General features: G+C 42.4%; 1 protein-coding gene across 2 annotated transcripts in view; it reads left to right on the forward strand.

The window, feature by feature from the left end:
• tanc1b (tetratricopeptide repeat, ankyrin repeat and coiled-coil containing 1b) overlaps positions 1-18877 on the forward strand; it is a gene marked incomplete at its 3' end in the record, with an annotated part of 187814 nt that overhangs the window by 160797 nt on the left and 8140 nt on the right. For both annotated transcript variants that reach the window (XM_084162237.1, XM_084162238.1), the window contains exons 15-22: positions 858-980; positions 2880-3116; positions 4074-4259; positions 5076-5154; positions 15057-15190; positions 15308-15434; positions 15759-15934; positions 16225-16357. In XM_084162237.1, coding sequence (XP_084018363.1) covers positions 858-980; positions 2880-3116; positions 4074-4259; positions 5076-5154; positions 15057-15190; positions 15308-15434; positions 15759-15934; positions 16225-16357 — 1195 coding nt within the window. The remainder of the gene's footprint in view (positions 1-857; positions 981-2879; positions 3117-4073; positions 4260-5075; positions 5155-15056; positions 15191-15307; positions 15435-15758; positions 15935-16224; positions 16358-18877) is intronic.

Raw genomic sequence — 18877 nt, forward strand, 5'->3', positions numbered from 1 at the left:
TCCTCTGAACAGTTGATGTTGAGATGGGTCTGTTACTTGAACTCTGTGAAGCGTTTATTTGGGCTGCAATTTCTGAGGCTGGTAACTCTAATGAACTTATCCTCTGCAGCAGAGGTAACTATGGGTCTTCCATTCCTGTGGCGGTCCTCATGAGAGCCAGTTTCATCATAGCGCTTGATGGTTTTTGCGACTGCACACAAAGTTCTTAATGTAATGTTGGACTGCCGTTTCTCTTTGCTTATTTGAGCTGTTCTTGCCATAATATGGACTTGGTCTTTTACCAAATAGGGCTATCTTCTGTATACCACCCCTACCTTGTCACAACACAACTGATTGGCTGAAATGCAGGAGAAGGAAATTAAGAAGGAAATAAATTCCACAAGGCACACCTGTTAATTGAAATGCATTCCAGGTGACTACCTCATGAAGCTGGTTGAGAGAATGCCTAGAGTGTGCAAAGCTGTCATCAAGGCAAAGGGTGGCTATTTGAAGAATCTCAAATATAACATATATTTAGATTTGTTTAACACTTTTTTGGTTACTACATGATTCCATATGTGATATTATTATACAATGTAGGAAAGAATAAAGAAAAGAATAAAGAAAAACCCTTGAATGAGTAGGTGTTCTAAAACTTTTCACCGGTAGTGTATATCCCACCTTTACTCGAATTCAATTCCTTTTGTGAATTTTAGAGTGCATATGTATGTTTATTTATTAATCAAGATAGATATGGACGGTATCATCAGAGGATAAGCCTTCTGGGTGTGAGAGAAGGCTCTGAGAGTGCATGGCTGCATTCATCACTGGTTTATTGACCTGGTGTGTGTGCATGGTTTCTCTGTCTCTGTCCTAAGGGTCTGAGTAAGAAGACAGGCGTGTCGTCCAGCGTGCTGCAGGCCCTGTGGATCAGCTGCAGCGCTGACGGCCTCTCTGCAGCCCTGGCCTCTCTGAGGAACCTCTACACCCCCAACGTCAAGGTGAGACTACCTCCCACCTCCAGACCCCTAGACTCTCACCTGGAGCACTGCCTTGACATACTGACATAGGATATGCTAGTTATTTATTCGTTTTTTCAGGGTATTTTGTGCTTGTTATTGATAGATACAGTGAATAAGTTATTGAGATGGAGAGATAGAGGGACATAGAATGAAAAGTGGTGCAGTCAGGGTTTAAACCCATTCCTCCAGGGGCAATGTGTGGTCCGCGAGCAGCAGCACTACCACTAGAACAACCCCTAGCCTCTTCACTCCTGTACGGTCTCCCGTCGATGAAGGCGACATCCCGTAGCCCGAAAATATGTTCACCAGCCCTTTTCTTTACCTATTTACGATAAACTTTTCCCATCACTGAAGGCAAATCTACCAGTCGGTACGGGCTATACAATGTGTGAAAATAAACTTTTTTATCCAACTTTTCCAGAGTTTACTGAATTCTCCCTAAAGGTGCACTGCCATCTGGGATCGCGTGGCAACTACTACAGAGTATGGGGACTAGGGAGTGAGCTTTGGGAAATGTAGATGTAAACGTTTATTTTTACCATAGTTCACACGTTGCATTTCTTGATGATAGATTTGCCTTTGGTGATGGGAAAAGTTTCTCAGGAATAGGTAAATGTGTTTTTGGGGTACGGGATGTTGCTTCAGCGATGGGAGACACCCAGCACTGACATATTTTCTTGAGTGTGTGGTACCAGAATACATTTGAGTGGATGGTCATTGGTCTCCCTGCATTTTTTCTATCACATTTTCCCACCAGTGATTTGTATTAGCACAGTGGTATTATTGTAATCTACTCTCCTCACCTCGAATGTCCTCCCTGAGTGCTTTTTAATTCCATTGATGGCTCCCAGTGTGCTTTATGATAAGGCATTCTGATCTGGTTCCTGGAAACACTCACTTACGGTGATGAGTGTGGCCTCGCCACTAATGAACAACGGCCCATTGGAAATCTCACCAAGATTCTCACTGGGCTCAGATAGATTGATGCCGGTTGTTGCACTCTCTGCCATTACTTTGATCCATTGCTATCTGTGATGCTGCTCTCTGCGGGGGAAAAGGAGGCTGTGCCATTCTAAGTAATTACAGGGCCCTTTTAGATTAGTACTAATTTAATAAACAAAAGGGCCACGTTAATGGCGGAGCGGGCAAAATTATTTTTGATATTAAATTATGCCTTGCTGCTGTGTGTCTGTGCTTACTCTATTATGACGGGAGAAAGGAAATAGCCCTCCTAAGGCATACAAGGCAATTAATTATCAGTGGGGAATTATTATATTCTAGCTTCAAGCAAAAACAATCATATGTTTTTCTTTGCCATTAGCAGTACTCTTATAGTGTCGTTTTATTACACTTTTTCCCTGAATGAAATATTATGTTTGAGTGTAACATCACTCATGTAGACAGCCACAGAAAGAGTGAGCTTGTTCCTTTTCCTCCAAGGCCCCCTAGGAATCATTGGTGCTAATTTATTCAAGTGCGGTTCCGCCTGTAAATAAAACAAATTCAATTTCCTCTGGTTTTAACACTATCTGGGCTCCACTCACAGCTCTGTCTGATCAAACATGTATTATACATTTCCTTATCAAGGAGAAGAGGAATACGAAGAATGTGTACTCTTGTGTTGAATGCATTTCTAAATTAGTACATGCATGCTCCAACTTTGTTTACCTCATCACAATTCTGAGATTAGTTTTAATGTTTCAAGCAAGGAAGGGAAAAAAAATGTTTTATTTATTTATTGAATGATCTCTTGCTGAATTCCATGTTCTATTTTCTTTTACACATTTAGGGAAGCCAAAAAGTTGAATTCCGTGCTTATGTTTTTCTTACACGGTTAGATAAGATTCCTTTTTTATTTAATGTGTGCTGCTCTTGCAGGTGAGTCGTCTACTGATGCTGGGCGGGGCCAACGTGAACTACCGGACAGAGGTGTTGAACAACGGCCCGGTGCTGTGTGTCCAGTCCCACTTGGGCCACCAGGAGATGGCTGGCCTGCTGCTGGAGTTCGGGGCCACCGTTGACGTGGTGTCCGAGAACGGCATGAGCCCTCTCTGCTTTGCCTCAGCCGCCGGACACCTGGGCCTCGTCAGTCTGCTCTGCAAGAAAGGAGCCAAGGTTGGTAGTACTACCCGTTAGACTAACCGATTACAGTCTACTAAGCTATATGGAATTGTTTTAAGAAGGTCATACCAAGGATCATTTAGTGTATATATATATATATATATATATATGTAATATATTTTTAAAAAGGACATTTTTTATTTGGCCTTACTGCTATTAGCCCATACAAACACATTGAATAACAGATTCACTACATGGAACAGATAGTCCCCCAAAAAATCTAAAGGAAGTTTGTTCTGAAGTGTCTGTCCTATATCTGAGAGATATAAGAAAGATCAGGATATATGTTTTATTTTTATTTTTTTTACATGTATTTAACCCCTTATTTTGGCACTAAACAGTCTACATATATACTATATAACTGGTACCTGGGGAGCTTCAGACGAGTCTTGTGAGCCTGTGGGCGTCCTAGAGCAAAACATGTACTCAAAACGGAGAACACCATCGTGTTTGTGAGACTCATCTGTCCATAGAGGGATCATAATAGTTTGTTCGGACGCTACAGATGATTTTGTGAGAAGACCGATTGTCGGGATGTCTCATGGTCTGACAAACACCGTTCTAGCTCTGTCACCTTTCACCGCAAATGCAGAAGTGCGACATCGGCAGATGCAGTGGTTTGAGACGCAAAAACAGATATCTCTAGCTTAAACTGACAGATTTTTATATTATGCTAATTACATCGACTCTAGGGGGTTTTAAGAGGAGCGAATGCGAGATGACAGAGACTGGCAACACATGATTAGATCAGGGCAAATACATCTATAAGAACCAGGAGAGACATTAGATCATAGAGGGGAGACATTAGCTCTGAGATCATATTTTGGAGCATAGCTTTGAAATTGGATAAGAGCTCACTTAGATTGTAAAGCTACTCTGGTAGAGTGTAGCAGGAGCAACGTCACAGCATATAAAACATGTTCAAATAAGCACTGTTGTTGTGTGTTCTAGGTTGACCATGTGGACAAGAGCGGTCAGTGTGCTCTGGTCCATGCTGCTCTGAGGTGCCACCCTGACATCATCCACTACCTCCTGGAGCTGGAGTGGACCCCCGAGGGCCAGCAGCAGAACTGCAGCCTAAAGAACAAGGCCCTCCAGCAGGCTCTCATCGCTGCCTCCAGCATGGGACACACGCAGGTCAGTCAGGAGACACCGGTAAAATCCCAGATGGCATCCTATTCTCTAAATAGTGCACTATTGTTGTCAAAAGTAGTGCACTATGTAGGGAATAGGGTGCCATTTGGGACGCAACCACCCACTGTACTGTACTGTACTGTACACACACACACACAAGTCCTTAGTACCTTACTATAATCAGGAAAGTTATCCCACACAGTGCCACAACACAACCTCACCTCTTTAGTTTGGAAACAGAAGACACTCCACAGAGAATCACTGATGCTGCCATCACTGATGCTTCTTGTTTTCACTGATGAGACATGCTGTAGGAGTATTGATCCCACAGTATGTCTGCAGCTGGCTGCCCAGAAGAGAAGCATAGTGGGCTTTGGTTTATTCTGGCCTGCTCCTCATTAAGAGGGCTGCGATACCGTTAGGCCTATACACTAGGGCTGGGGCTGTGGGTCGGCAGTATTACAGAAATGGGTCGGAGTGAGCTATCGACCTCCACCTCCACAGAGGGCCCAGTGAGAGAGGAGAGTAAAGGAGAGCACAGACAAAGGGGCTAGTTAACACTGAACCTGTACTGCACAACACTGACGAATATCTACTATAGACACTATACAGCCACTATAGTCCAGGCATCAGCACTCTAGTCCACAGGGATTCATTTATCATGCGCCAGAGAAGCATCATTTGCTCGGGCAGCTTTTTATCGACCTGCTGAAGTTGTTTCATCGCTCCGGTTTTTCTGTAATGTAATCAGCGCGCCGTAGAGCTAACTCAAGGCTTTATTTGATGTTTGGATTCTAATAAAACATTCTCAATCGACAGGTTGTCAGAGGCTTGTTGGTGTTGAATAACGAGCATGCCGTGCAAATTGATGTCCATGACACTCTGTGGGGAGAAACAGGTATGTTTTCTCTATATTTTTCTTCCATTATACTGCTCCCTTTGTGTTATCACCTGGTGGAATATCAGTGTGGAACATTACTGCTGAAATGATGTCTTTGTCGAGTATTTTGTATTCTATCCCTTTCCAGCAGCATAACACTTTCTTTCTGCATTATGTAGTGCAGGGCTCTCCAACTGGCGGCCCAACTAATACTAACTAATTGTTTAGTTTTTTTAAAAGTATTCTCACGCATAATAGAGAGATATATGTGATCGAATACAAATGTAAGATTTGTAATGATTGTTTTAGTCAAGTATTATATCTCTCTATTAGACAGCTTCTTGCTGTCAATTTGTAAATAATTTGTAATTATGTTCCGGCCCCCTGACCATCCGCTCAAGAAGAAATTGGCCCGTGGCTGAATCTAGTTGATAATCCCTGATGTAGTGGTTCACATTTACACAAATATGTGGTCATTTTTACTTTTAAAGCCTGTCCAATTTTCCCTGTCCCCTTCCATTAAAAGCATCCCTGCTTTGTTCATTTGGGCTTTTATCTGGATGGAGAGCCATCAGGCTATCCTGTATCGGTAGTGCTAACTGAGTGATTTTCTACTTTAGAGCAGAATTACAGGCATCGCTCCCAGCAGTCAAGTCTAAGCGCTGAGTCATCGGTGCAGTACATTGTCCATTTAGGTCATGCCAAGCCATTTGTCCTGTTTTTCTTCTCTGTCATTAGAACACACCAGCTCATATATTCCTTTTAGTAGAAGTCAAGCCAGAGCTCTAGTTTCTGTTAAAGATCTTCAATGAATCATTGACATTTAAGCACTGCAGAGGAGGATTACGTTATTTTTGTTTGACAAAAGTTGCAGTGGCAATACTGCAGATGTCGGGAAAGGTCGAAGTCTTAGGTCTTAGAGGGGCAACAAGTGATTTATAAGTTATATTCTTCAAGAATCAATAGCTACAGTACAGTGCCTTCAGAAAGTATTGACACCCCTTTTTCCACATTTTGTTATTACAGCCTGAATTTCAAATGAGTTACATTTAGATTTTGTGACACTGGCCTACACACAATACCCCATAATGTCAAAGTGGAATTATGTTTTTAGTAATTTGTACAAATTAATACAAAATTAAATCTGAAATGTCTTGAGTCAATAAGTAGTCAACCCCGTTGTTATGGCAAACCTAAATAACTTCAGGATAAACAATTGGCTTAACAGGTCAGATAATAAGTTGCATGGACTAACTGTGGGCAATAATAGTCTTTAACATGATTTTTAAATGACTAACCCCATCTCTGTACCCCACACATACAATTATATGTAAGGTCCCTCAGTTGAGCAGTGAATTTCAAGCACAGATTCAACCACAAAGACCAGAGAGGTTTTCCAATGCCTCGCAAAGAAGGTCACCTATTGGTAAAAAAATGTGTATCCCTTTGAGCATGGTGAAGTTAATAATTACACTTTGGATGGTGTATCAATACACCCAAACACTACAAAGATACAGTTGATGGAGGCCAATGGTGACTTTAAATCAGTTACAGAGTTTAATGGTTGTAATAGGAGAAAACTGAGGATGGATCAACAACATTGTAGTTACTCCACAATACTAACCTAAATGACAGAGTGAAAAGGAGGAAGCCTGTACAGAATAAAAAATATTCCAAAACATGCATCCCGTTTGCAATAAGGCACTAAAGTAATACTGCAAAACATGTGGCAAATACGTTTTTTTTCCTGAATACAAAGCATCTTTGGGGCAAATCCAACACAACACATCACTGAGTACCACTCTTCAAACAGTATTTTCAAGCATGGTGGTGGCTGTATCATGTTATGGGTATGCTTGTCATCGGCAAGGACTAGGGAGTGTTTTAGGATAAAAATAAACGGAATCCAGCTAAGCATAGGCAAAGTCATAGAGGAAAACCTGGTTCAGTCTGCTTTCCAACAGACACTAGGAGACAAATCCCCCTTTCAGCAGGACAATAACCTATAGTGCCTTCAGAAAGTTTTCATACCCCTTGACTTATTCCACATTTTGTTGTGTTACATTTTTTTACACAGATTTTTTCCCTCATCTACACACAATACCCCATAATGACAAAGTGAAAACATGTGATCAACAATCAACTTAACAGAGCTTGAATAATTTAAAAAAGAATAGTGGGCAAATATTGTACAATCCAGGTTTGCAAGCTCTTAGAGACTTACCCCGAAAGACTCACATCTGTAATCGCTGCCAACGGTGATTCTAACATGTATTGACTCAGGGAGTTGAATACTTATCTAATCAAAATATATTTGTGTTTTATTTTCCATTAATAAAAATAAAAAGTAGATTTTTCTTCCACTTTGACATTACAGACCAAAAAATTACTTTGTAACACAACAAAATGTGGAAAAAAATCTAGGGCTGTGAATACTTTCGGAATAATTAAAAAGTCCACAAATAGATGTACACGTCCCAAATTTCCTATTTAATGGCCAGCTGATTGTATATGCTGGACCTCTTTTGGAGGAGGCAGGAAAGTTGGGACCAATAAAAAAAAAAAACACCAGCTGAGAGACAAAAAGCAGAAGCAGGAGAAGTGGAGCTGGCACTGGCAGGGGGTGGCTGCAGGTCAAAGCAATTTAAGATTGATCCTGGAAATTGTGCAGGAAGCCAAGTGGAACAGGGAACAAAAGTCTAAGGTTATGTCCCAAATGGCACCCTAATTCCCTATATAGTGCAGTACTTTTTACCAGGGCCCATAGCACCCCATTCCATACATAACACACTACTTTTGACCATGGGCCCTGGTCAAAAGTAGTGCACTATATAGGGAATAGAGTGCCATTTGGGACAGAGACTATAAGCAGGGGTCTGTTGTCATATAAGCGCTGAATAAATCAAATGTCTGTGTTTTGATATAAAATAAAGACGAGGCCCCTAGGTATGGAAGTATTAAAATGGTCTGAGATCTGGGATGGGTTTGAAACATTTGCCACCGTCACAGTACCCTCATGCTGATAAACATTACAACTTACCAGTACCATCACCATTCATGTTGGTGCAGCATTTCTGTGTACTGAATGAGTAAACACACATCGTTAGAATATTGTGTCCCAAATGGCACCCTATTCCCTTAATAGGGCTCTACTTTTCACCAGAGTCCATAGGGAATAGGGTGCCATTTGGAACGCAGACTACAGCAATACAGCTTTTTAGAAATTCTTCTTGTGGTTTTTGTTATCATAATGGCCTCTTGTGGAAAGCTGCACACTGGAGATAAAGAGAGACAGAGACTGACACCACAGATTCTCTTCTCTGAGGTAGTCCGTTAAAGATGAGAGTACAACAGCACAGAGCGGGATCTGTGAGTGTCAAGTGTTCCAAGTAGCAGAACTTCACTTGTAAGGCCCAACACGAAAGAGACCCATTTTATATGATCATGGTGACCAACTGTTGCTCAGAAATCCTCAAATGGTCCAGAAGTTCCCAACCCCTCATCATTCGGGCAGCTCATTTAATGATGTGTGTTTATTTTTAGCACACAGTCTAATGGTGAGAGAGAATGTTTTTTTAGAGCACACAATCTAATGGTGAGAGAGAATGTGAACAATAGTCTCTCTGTGGCCTCAGTAGTATGCCAGCCTGGTGTAGGCAGCCAGCCTAGCAGTAACAAATGGCTCTGAGATGTAGGTCAGCCCATTAGGACTAGGAGAGAGAGGCTCTGCATCCCAAATGGCACGCTATTCTCTATAGTGCAATACTTTTGACCAGAGCCCAATGGGCCCTTGTCAAAAGTAGTGCACTACATAGGGAATAGGGTGCCATTTTGGAAACAGATGATGTCTTCTCAGTGCTACTGCTGCTAACTGGTGCTGCTTCTGCGAAATACATTTCCTGGCAAAAAAGAGCTTAAGAGCTTTGGAGCTTATTACAGTGCCTTGCAAAGGTATTCATCCCCCTTGGCAATCTAAGTGTCACATGATCTGTCACATGATCTCAGTATATATACAACTGTTCTGAAAGGCCTCAGATTCTGCAACACCACTAAGCAAGGGGCACCACCAAGCAAGCGGCACCATGAAGACCAAGGAGCTCTCCAAACAGGTCAGGGACAAAGTTGTGGAGAAGTACAGATCAGGGTTGGGTTATAAAAAAATATCCGAAACTTTGAACATCCCACGGAGCACCATTAAATCCATTATTAAGAAATGGAAAGAATATGGCACCACAACAAACCTGCCAAGAGAGGGCCATTCACCAAAACTCACGGACCAGGCAAGGAGGGCATTAATCAGAGAGGCAACAAAGAGACCAAAGATAACCCTGAAGGAGCTGCAAAGCTCCACAGCAGAGATTGGAGTATCTATCCATAGGACCACTTTAAGCCATACACTCCACAGAGCTGGGCTTTACGGAAGAGTGGCCAGAAAAAGCCATTGCTTAAAGAAAAAATAAGCAAACACGTTTGGTGTTCGCCAAAAGGCATGTGGGAGACTCCCCAAACATATGGAAGAAGGTACTCTGGTCAGATGAGACTAGAATTTAGCTTTTTGGCCATCAAGGAAAACGCTATGTCTGGCGCAAACCCAACACCTCTCATCACCCCGAGAACACCATCCCCACAGTGAAGCATGATGGTGGCAGCATCATGCTGTGGGGATGTTTTTCATCGGCAGGGACTGGGAAACTGGTCAGTATTGAAGGAATGATGGATGGTGCTAAATACAGGGAAATTCTTGAGGGAAACCTGTTTCAGTCTTCCAGAGATTTGAGACCGGGACGGAGGTTCACCTTCCAGCAGGACAATGACCCTAAGCATACTGCTAAATCAACACTTGAGTGGTTTATGGGGAACATTTAAATGCCTTGGAATGGCCTAGTCGAAGCCCAGACCTCAATCCAATTGAGAATCTGTGGTATGACTTAAAGATTGCTGTACACCAGCGGAACTCATCCAACTTGAAGGAGCTGGAGCAGTTTTGCCTTGAAGAATGGGCAGAAATCCCAGTGGCTAGATGTGCCAAGCTTATAGAGACATACCCCAAGAGACTTGCAGCTGTAATTGCTGCAAAAGGTGGCTTTACAAAGTATTGACTTTGGGGGGGTGAATAGTAATGCACGCTCAAGTTTTCTGTTTTTTTGTCTTATTTCTTGTTTGTTTCACAATAAAAAATATTTTGCATCTTCAAAGTGGTAGGCATGTTGTGTAAATCAAATGATACAAACCCCCCAAAAAATCCAGTTTAATTCCAGGTTGTAAGGCAACAAAATAGGAAATATGCCACGTGGGGTGAATACTTTCGCAAGCCACTGTACATCCTAGGGACAAAGATATAGGGCGGCAGGTAGCTTAGTGGGTAAGAGCGTTGTGCCAGTAACCGAAAGGTCGCTGGTTCTAATCCCCGAGCCGACTAGGTGAAAAATCTGTCGATGTGCCCTTAAGCAAGGCACTTAACCCTAATTGCTCTGGATAAGAGCGTCTGCTAAATGACTAAAATGTAAAAATGTATATCCCCTTTCGAAATGGGCCTTCTTCTCTGAAAACGGCTACTTTCCATCTTAGGGCCGCGTGTTTGTATGGCTGAGGAATGGGCCAATGTTATTTTAGATTGGGCCAGAAACCTTTTCTTTTTTTTTATCATAAAGTGCTGCTTCATGTTTTGCACCTTGTTACATCATCACACTGCTGCATAACAACATTTCTGTTCACACCCCCACCACCTACTTTGTTCCTTACTTAGAGAAGGATACTTTATTTTTACTTGTTTAGACAGTAGTGCAAGAGGTATAGGACAAAATACTAATTTATTATAAGTGGTAGGCAGGTGTGTATGGCATGCTTTAAACAGAGCGGATTTACACCCAGGCCTTGGCTGGTGGCCCTGTAGACATTATCATTACTGTGAATAATCAGTAGTCATGCTTGTCTTCATTCTCAAAGTCATCCAGTATGTGCCACCTGCTGTAGCTGACAGTGATCCAACATTTACCTCTGAGCTCTATGTATTTACCTGGATGCTAAATCATAGCCACGTCCCACCTTCTAACTCCCATCTATTACAGGCTAATGCAGGTCACAGGTGGCCCCATGACGCCGGGCACAACTCCAGCGACCTAAAACAAGGAGACCCGCTTCAACACCCAACTCCGCAAATTAACGTGTTTTGAAAGATAATTGCACCCACCTGGCACTAGGCTCATTCAAAGCAACACTTTGTATTTGAGAAGATAGGCAAATGTGAATTATTTTGGGCGCTGTGGTGGTTTAAACTCGTTGAAAATATGTATTTTAGCAAACAAAGAGGTTACGCTTCTCTGCACTCTTCCTGACCCCTTGGGAGCTCCACTTAAATGGCTGTATTCAATGCCTCTTTACGGGTATGATTGGGTTGTAATTCAATGGAGAGCCATCACAGGGCTATATAGAAAATAACATCTACACTTAAATGTTGTGGACACAGCATAGGCAGCAGAACTGGTTCGGTCATAGAAATACTGCAAGTGAATATCACAGCCTGAAGTCTTTTATATTAATTCTGTTTGAGGATTTATAAACCTAATCCAGAGGCCTGTATGGAGATATACAGAGGGAGAAAACTCAGTGAGACACAAATACCCTGGGTGAAATACCCTCCCGAAAATTGACATTCATCGCTGCAGCTCTGAACGAATTCCTTCCCTTAACGACCTGTCAGAGAAATATAATTTCATATTTGAAATGCAAAGTGTGAAAGAAATAACATCTTTATGCAAATAGGCCCACTGCACTTTGTTTGGATAGTGAGAGATTGGATTACGGCTCTGTGTTGGCACTATCATGTAAAATCCCTCCTCAGAATGACAGAGTTTTACCTCTGGGAAGGAGAAAAGGTAATTTAACTCCCAATGATGGTGTCTTCTTTGTTGAATATATGTGAATAAGTCAGCAGCAGTGGAAAAGATTAGGGGAAAGACAAATAGACACAGTGCGGTATAATCTTTGTGATCACGTAGCATATACCTCAAGTTACAATAGAAGAGCCATTGTGAGGTTATATGGTTTCTGTATAAAATGACAAATGGAAGTTGTTTTACCTCTGTAAAAGAGGTTTGTGTATATTATATATCACACACACCACAAATGAGTAATGCAGTGGCCAAGTCAAACGGCGGCCCTGACATTTTCTACATTACTTAATAAAACGATGAAATCAACTTCTCATTATCATGAAATATTCAGTTACACCATTGGGTGTAGCCTCGTATATAGTTTTTTTATCCACTGTAATTATGCCTGTAAGAATCTTTTTAAATGATCAAATCACCCCCGTTTATAGGCGGTGTTTAATACATGTGGTGTTTAGTTGGTTGTGTTCTAAGTGTTTGGTTGTGTTTAATTATTTACACGGCAGTGGGTTGTTGCGTGCGGCGCTCGCCCATCAGTCATTCATCCCTACACGAGGGGGGTGAGAGAGAGCGGTTTCTCTTATGGAGTATGTAGACAAGCGTGCAGACACCACGGCCAAGGATGCCAGTCCCAGGTGGGAGGACGTACACCGGGATGACATGTCAGAGAGTAGTTTCTCTGCTAGTGGAGTGAACTTGTAATGACTTAGACCTACATAGAAACAGACCACAACTCCCATGATTCCACAGTCAGGAAGTAGGTCTTCATGTGATAGATACTGTATGTTGCTGAGGTGTCCTTGACTGACAGATACAGCTGGGACCCTGCTACTCCAGTTTGTTAGCCCAGCAATGGTCTCCTTCTAAAACGGCAAAATCAGCTACATTTGAGCGACTAGTGCATGTTTACAAACTGACGCGGGACACTGTGCACTACTTTTGACCAGGGCTTATAGGGTTCTTCTGGTCAAAAGTAGTGCACTATATTGGGAATAGGCTGCCATTTGGCTCATGGTCTTTCAGCCTTTGGGATAGTTTGGTCAGGAAGAGGACCTGTCTGTCTGTGTATTTGGTCTGTTCATCAGTCAGTGATTTACAGTCCACCCCTCAGGACAGCAGTCTTAGTGGGCCAGACAGGCGAGAGAGGCAGATTAGGAGGAAAGATAAAGTTGAGTGGCTTATTACAGAACATGACTAAGATATCAATCTGCCTGGCTCTGTATGAAGGAGGGTAGGAAGGATGGAAGGAGAGAGACAGAGAGATAGAGAGGGAATGGGCACAGAAAAGAGAAACGTTTGTGAGATCAGAGAGAAGATCAAATGCATTGAATTGGCCTTAGATGATCAGAGAGGGATGCCACTGGGGTCTCCTGTACGGTTTGAAAGTAGTATGCAGACCTAGCTTTTCATTGGGTATTCCTTAATGTTCGACTAATAGATGCACATAGGATTCTATCGAAGTCAGGTCTAAAATGGTGGATCACGTCTCAAAACGGATGCATCCCTGAAAGAGCGCATAATAACAATAATATCAGTCTGCTGTAGTTCCAAAGGCTGTGTCCCAAATAGCACCCTATTCCCTATGGGACCTGGTCAAAAGTAGTGTACTACATAGAGAATAGGGTGCTATTTGGGATGCACACAGAGTCTCTCTGCTCTGAGGAGATATGCTAGTGGAGCAGATGGAGGTTGTGGTTGGCTGAGACATAACGGCCCTCCGCTCACACTCCCATCCAGATGGATGATGTCCCTCAGCCTGAGACTGGGGCTCTGGGTCTTTAATCTGGGTCTTTAATTTTCCTGAGGTGAATCCGAATGCACCACCAGTCTCTCTCTGTGTGGATTTATTGTTTGGATACCAACATTCATCCAAGACTTGAATCTGATTATAAACTGGGTGGTTCGAGCTCTGAATGCTGATTGGCTAACAGCCGTGGTATATCAGAACACGGGTATGACAAAACTGTTATTTTTACTGCTCTAATTACATTGGTAAACAGTTTATAATAGCTATAAGGCACCTCGGGGGTTTGTTATATATGGCCTCTGCGTTGCGTCGTGCCTAAGAACAGCCCTTAGCCGTGGTATTTTGGCCATATACCACACCCCCTCGGGCCATATTGCTTAAATATACCACAGCCCATAGTAAAGTGTATCATCCACTGAATGTGGGCTGTAAATGTGGGACTACTGCTATGGCTCAAGTGTGCTAATCAGGAGATGAGAAACACATGGACTGTTGTATTCTTTTCACTGCATCTTAGTATGTTAGTTTGAAGATACTTGAATCTGTCTTTAAAGAACCTTTACATATTCTGTAACTTGAATGAAAACAGAAATGGCAAAGATGTACTAATTAACCTGTCGGAAAACGAATGGTATTTTTCCCTGTTTTGGACCCGCTATTCTGCAGGCATTAGATGATATCACTACTCAAGTCTCAAAGCTTTCTCTCTTGGCACACTACTAGACAGTTTAGAGCAACGTTATTAAGTTAACGAGATTCTGGTATTTGCATTAATGGCAGGCCTATATACATAATGTGCGTGTGTTCGTGTAACATTGGGACTGTTTCTGGGTGAACGGCCAAACTTCCTGACTACAGTTCCTGTATTACTGTTTATTTTTGTAATGTAAAGTAATGACAGGCACACCACAAGATTCAAAGAGATAAGATTTCACATGGATTTGCAATCAACAATACAATCAGACAGTATTGTTTATTACAGGTTAGCTTTGTCAGCCTCGAATTAAACATTCAGACACTTGTGTTTTTCCTCTTGAATTATGTTATATTGTCAAGAAGGAAATAATACTGAATTGTGTTTTAGTCCAATTATTGGCACTCAGTGGATGGACAACTAAATGCTGTATATTTTCAATTTAAATGTGGGCTAGAGGGAGCAAGCCCTGTCTCAAGCGAGCCAGACCCTGCCCTGCCCTGTGTATGTGTGTGGTCTCACCATTGGTACAGTAAGTACCCTAGCTGACCCGGGTCTAGTCCTGACCCCTTTCCTCTGGTCTCCTCAGCTCTGACGGCGGCGGCGGGCCGGGGCAAGATGGACGTGTGTGGCTTCCTGCTGGAGCAGGGGGCCGTGGTGCAGCAGGTCAACCGCAGGGGGGTCTCCCCTCTCTTCTGTGCTGTCAGACAAGGACACTGGCAGGTGAGACACACACGATCATATTGCCTCAAACTACAATTACACTTCAAAGGAACCATGATGATTAACCCAGAGGAAGTAGAGTTTAAGTCTGTTTGTGCGCGTGTGGGCGCGGATTAGATTGCAGAGCTGCTGCTGCAGCAGCATGGTGCTGACGTGAACATCAGTGACAAACAGGGACGGACACTACTTATGGTGGCGGCGTGCGAGGGCCACCTGAGCACTGCCGACTTTCTTCTGTCAAAGGGTGAGCTACCACGATGCTACGCTAGATAAAACTGTGACCCAAATGGCACCCTATTCCCTTTATAGTGCACTACTTTTACCAGTCTCAAAAGTAGCACACTGTATAGGAAATAGGGTGCCATTTGGGACACACACCATGTCAGCCATCACAATGCAAACCAGTCTGCTCTTTCTCTAAAGTCAGATGAAATCCACATTAAAAAAGATCAAAATATCAATAGCCACATTTCACACCCATTTTTATATTGAATGGTTTGTTGAGTGAAGGTCATATGCTGTGGTTTTGATAAATCTGATGTTGAATACTTAATTTATTCTTCCCTAGGTGCGTCGTTGACGTCGATGGACAAGGAAGGGTTAACGCCCATGAGCTGGGCATGTTTGAAAGGACATAAAAACGTTGTGCAGTTTCTGGTGGAGAAGGGTGCGGTCATAGACCACATGGACAAGAATGGACGGACTCCGCTGGACCTGGCCGCCTTCTACGGAGACGCGGAGATCGTGAGTAGAGAGATAAATCGACAGACAGTGAGACTGACAGACAGGCAGACGGACGGACGGGCGGGCAAGCGGACGGACGGACAGGAAGACAGACAAGACAGACAGACAGACATTAAGCTCAGTCTAAATCTGTCTCACTAGGCCTGCCCCTTAGTTAGGCCCAACACAAGTGCTCTGTGTCTCCTTATGGGACACAAATTACCACCGATCTATACGAGAGTTAAGAGTGTTTGTTCTGACTGTAGGGGAGTTAAGAGTGTGTGTTTGACTGTGTTGCTCCTGTTGTGAAGGTCCATTACCTGGTGGAGAAAGGAGCGGTGATAGAGCATGTAGACTACAGTGGCATGAGGCCGTTGGACCGGGCGATAGGGTGTCGGAACACGTCGGTAGTGGTGACCCTGCTGAAAAAGGGGGCTAAACTGGGTAAGAAACTAAGAACTCTATCTATGATAGAAATTGTCAGTTTGTGTTTGTTTCTAGATACACTGTTCTTTCAGTGAATGTATCCTACTCTCGTCCCAGTATTCCAACAACACTTTAGTCTAGTGATTGAACTACTCCAGCTTTACGATAGTAATGAGAAAAAGCTTACTTGTGCTTCCAGTCTCTTAAGTCCACTAAATATGATGAGGCTATTGCCATGGAATCTGGTGACCAACTCCTGGTTTCATTGATGCTCAGTGCTAAATAGGGTTACTCGATATCACATTTTGTCCTATCGTGATTCTGTACATATAAAATCGACCGATAGACAATGTTATCACCCCCTAACGGCCACCCCCCCCCCAAAATAATACATAAATAAAAATACAGTTTAAAAAGACCGCTAGCGTAAGCTCACATGCTACTGGAGGGACGAGAGGAATCATGACCTTGACAAAAGTTATTTAGTGGAGTCATTCTAGTAGACTATTCCACTCTGGTAGAGCTGAGTGACACACAGTCAAGAGCCTCGCTGGCTGTACGTTGTGTGATGGGTTATAAATCATCATGGGCTGCAGAGCAAGCAACTCTTCTGTCCTCAGAACTGGATAATTATGAACTGATTAGCATTTTTGCCTCATCTTCCTCTCTTGGGCCTAGGCTATATGTTGGTAGGTTGCACATTGCTAGAAAAATATGAAAACAGGCCTAGTCCAACTATAGCATTGTTTCTTTCATAAGATCTGCTCAGTTGTAGCCTAAGTTTTCTTTTTACTTGTCATTCGATTTTTCGATCTTGTTTTCTCAATTTCACTTTTGTGGCCTGAAATATTGATCATTCAAAATAAAGCTGTGAGAATATTTTGTTTTATCTTATCTCTCATTATTACCTTAGGTCTACCATGTTTTAAGTTATTCAAAAACAACTCGAAACTTTCTGAGAGCCTAGAACTCCATTAGATTCATTTATTGTTTGATCATGAAATCTAGCATGCATTAAACTGAAAGAGTAGCTTAGTAGGCCATGTCGTATTCATATCAAATAGAGAGAAAATAGACAATTTGAACAATGAAATGACACCGGAGTGTCCGCTATAAAAATAGACTTCAGCTATTGGCCCAGATCATCTGACATCCGTGAGAGAAAAAATAAAAGCAGTTTCGTACCAGACATTTTGCGCTGTTGTGGTGAAACTCTTAGCTCTGCCTACGTTGTTCTATTGCATTCTGTAAATATAACATATTTATTGAAATAGGATATAGCAAATAGGAATATCGGCAATCTACTCGGAATGTCACCCCGCTAGTGCTAAATTCAAGGGCAATGACACTGAACCGATTTCTACCAAGATTCAACTAGTGTGAGGCTTGGACGATATACCGTTTAAATTATTATTATTATTATTTGTTGGAGGTTGGGCGGGAGTGCGTGCTACGCCACTGCTTATAACTATAACTAAGTTAAGTATAACTATAAGAAATGTTAAGATGTGTCCAATAAATTATATCCAACTCAGGGCTCCAGCTATGCATTTGGTTTGCTAACTTGCTAGCTACATGGCTGAATGTCAATATCAAGCTTTTTGGTTACAGCAGAGACATTCAATCAATATTATTTTCTTTTTTTAAATAGCGCCCCTTGTGTGCACTTTCGGTAATACCGTTTACCCCGGTATGGTACAGAAACGGTATGACGGTATGAAAATCTGAAAGACTGCCCAACCCTAATGTGTAGCGTGTCTCTCTCTCTTTCTGTCTCTACCTTTCTCTCGCTCTCCCTCTCTTTCTCTCTCTCTCTCTCGCTCTCTCTTTGTGTGTCTGTGAGTTTCCTTTCTCCCAAAAGTGTGCCGGTGGGCTAATTTGAGAATGTGACTTATCACCTAAATGACATTCACTGAGCTATCTAGGCCTAGAGCTTATCTGCCTCATTTTACATCTGCAGTGCTGCCCAGCCAGGCACCTCACCCATAATTAGCTAATAATGGCCAATACCTCCAACCCTCTCCCCTTGCCTTGGTAGCAATGTCGCCTGCTCTTAGCACACAATGCTATCAGTCTCTATAATCTCAATTACCTTTACGACCAGCAAATCACCATTTTGTTTCATTATCATATCAATGCAATTATAGGTACAGTATATCCACTGGCAAACTCTCAGTATTATCAGTGCAGGAAATAAAATGGTGAGGCAATTTAAGCTTGGAAAGGTCTAAAATGAATAAATCACATTTTATAGCCATAGCAGTTTCAAATTATCTTCTGCTTTTCTGAATGCTTTTATCTGTTTGCATGATTCCTTCCCTCCTTCCTTCCTGCCTTCCTTCCTTCAATCTCTCATCATTTTTCTCTTCTGAACTGCTTTCAATGTAACCGTAAGGCTACAGAACGTCGCCTTATGATCGATCAGGTACAATCTTTAGGTAACTTTACCTTGTTACCAATTTCCTAGTGAATATAGTCCGTGGGTTTTGGAGCAGCAGTGGTGTAACTCTACTCTGTGTGTGTGTGTGTGTGGACCAA

Source organism: Coregonus lavaretus (assembly GCF_964263955.1).
Source record: "Coregonus lavaretus genome assembly, chromosome: 5".
Taxonomy (NCBI): Eukaryota; Metazoa; Chordata; class Actinopteri; order Salmoniformes; family Salmonidae; genus Coregonus; species Coregonus lavaretus.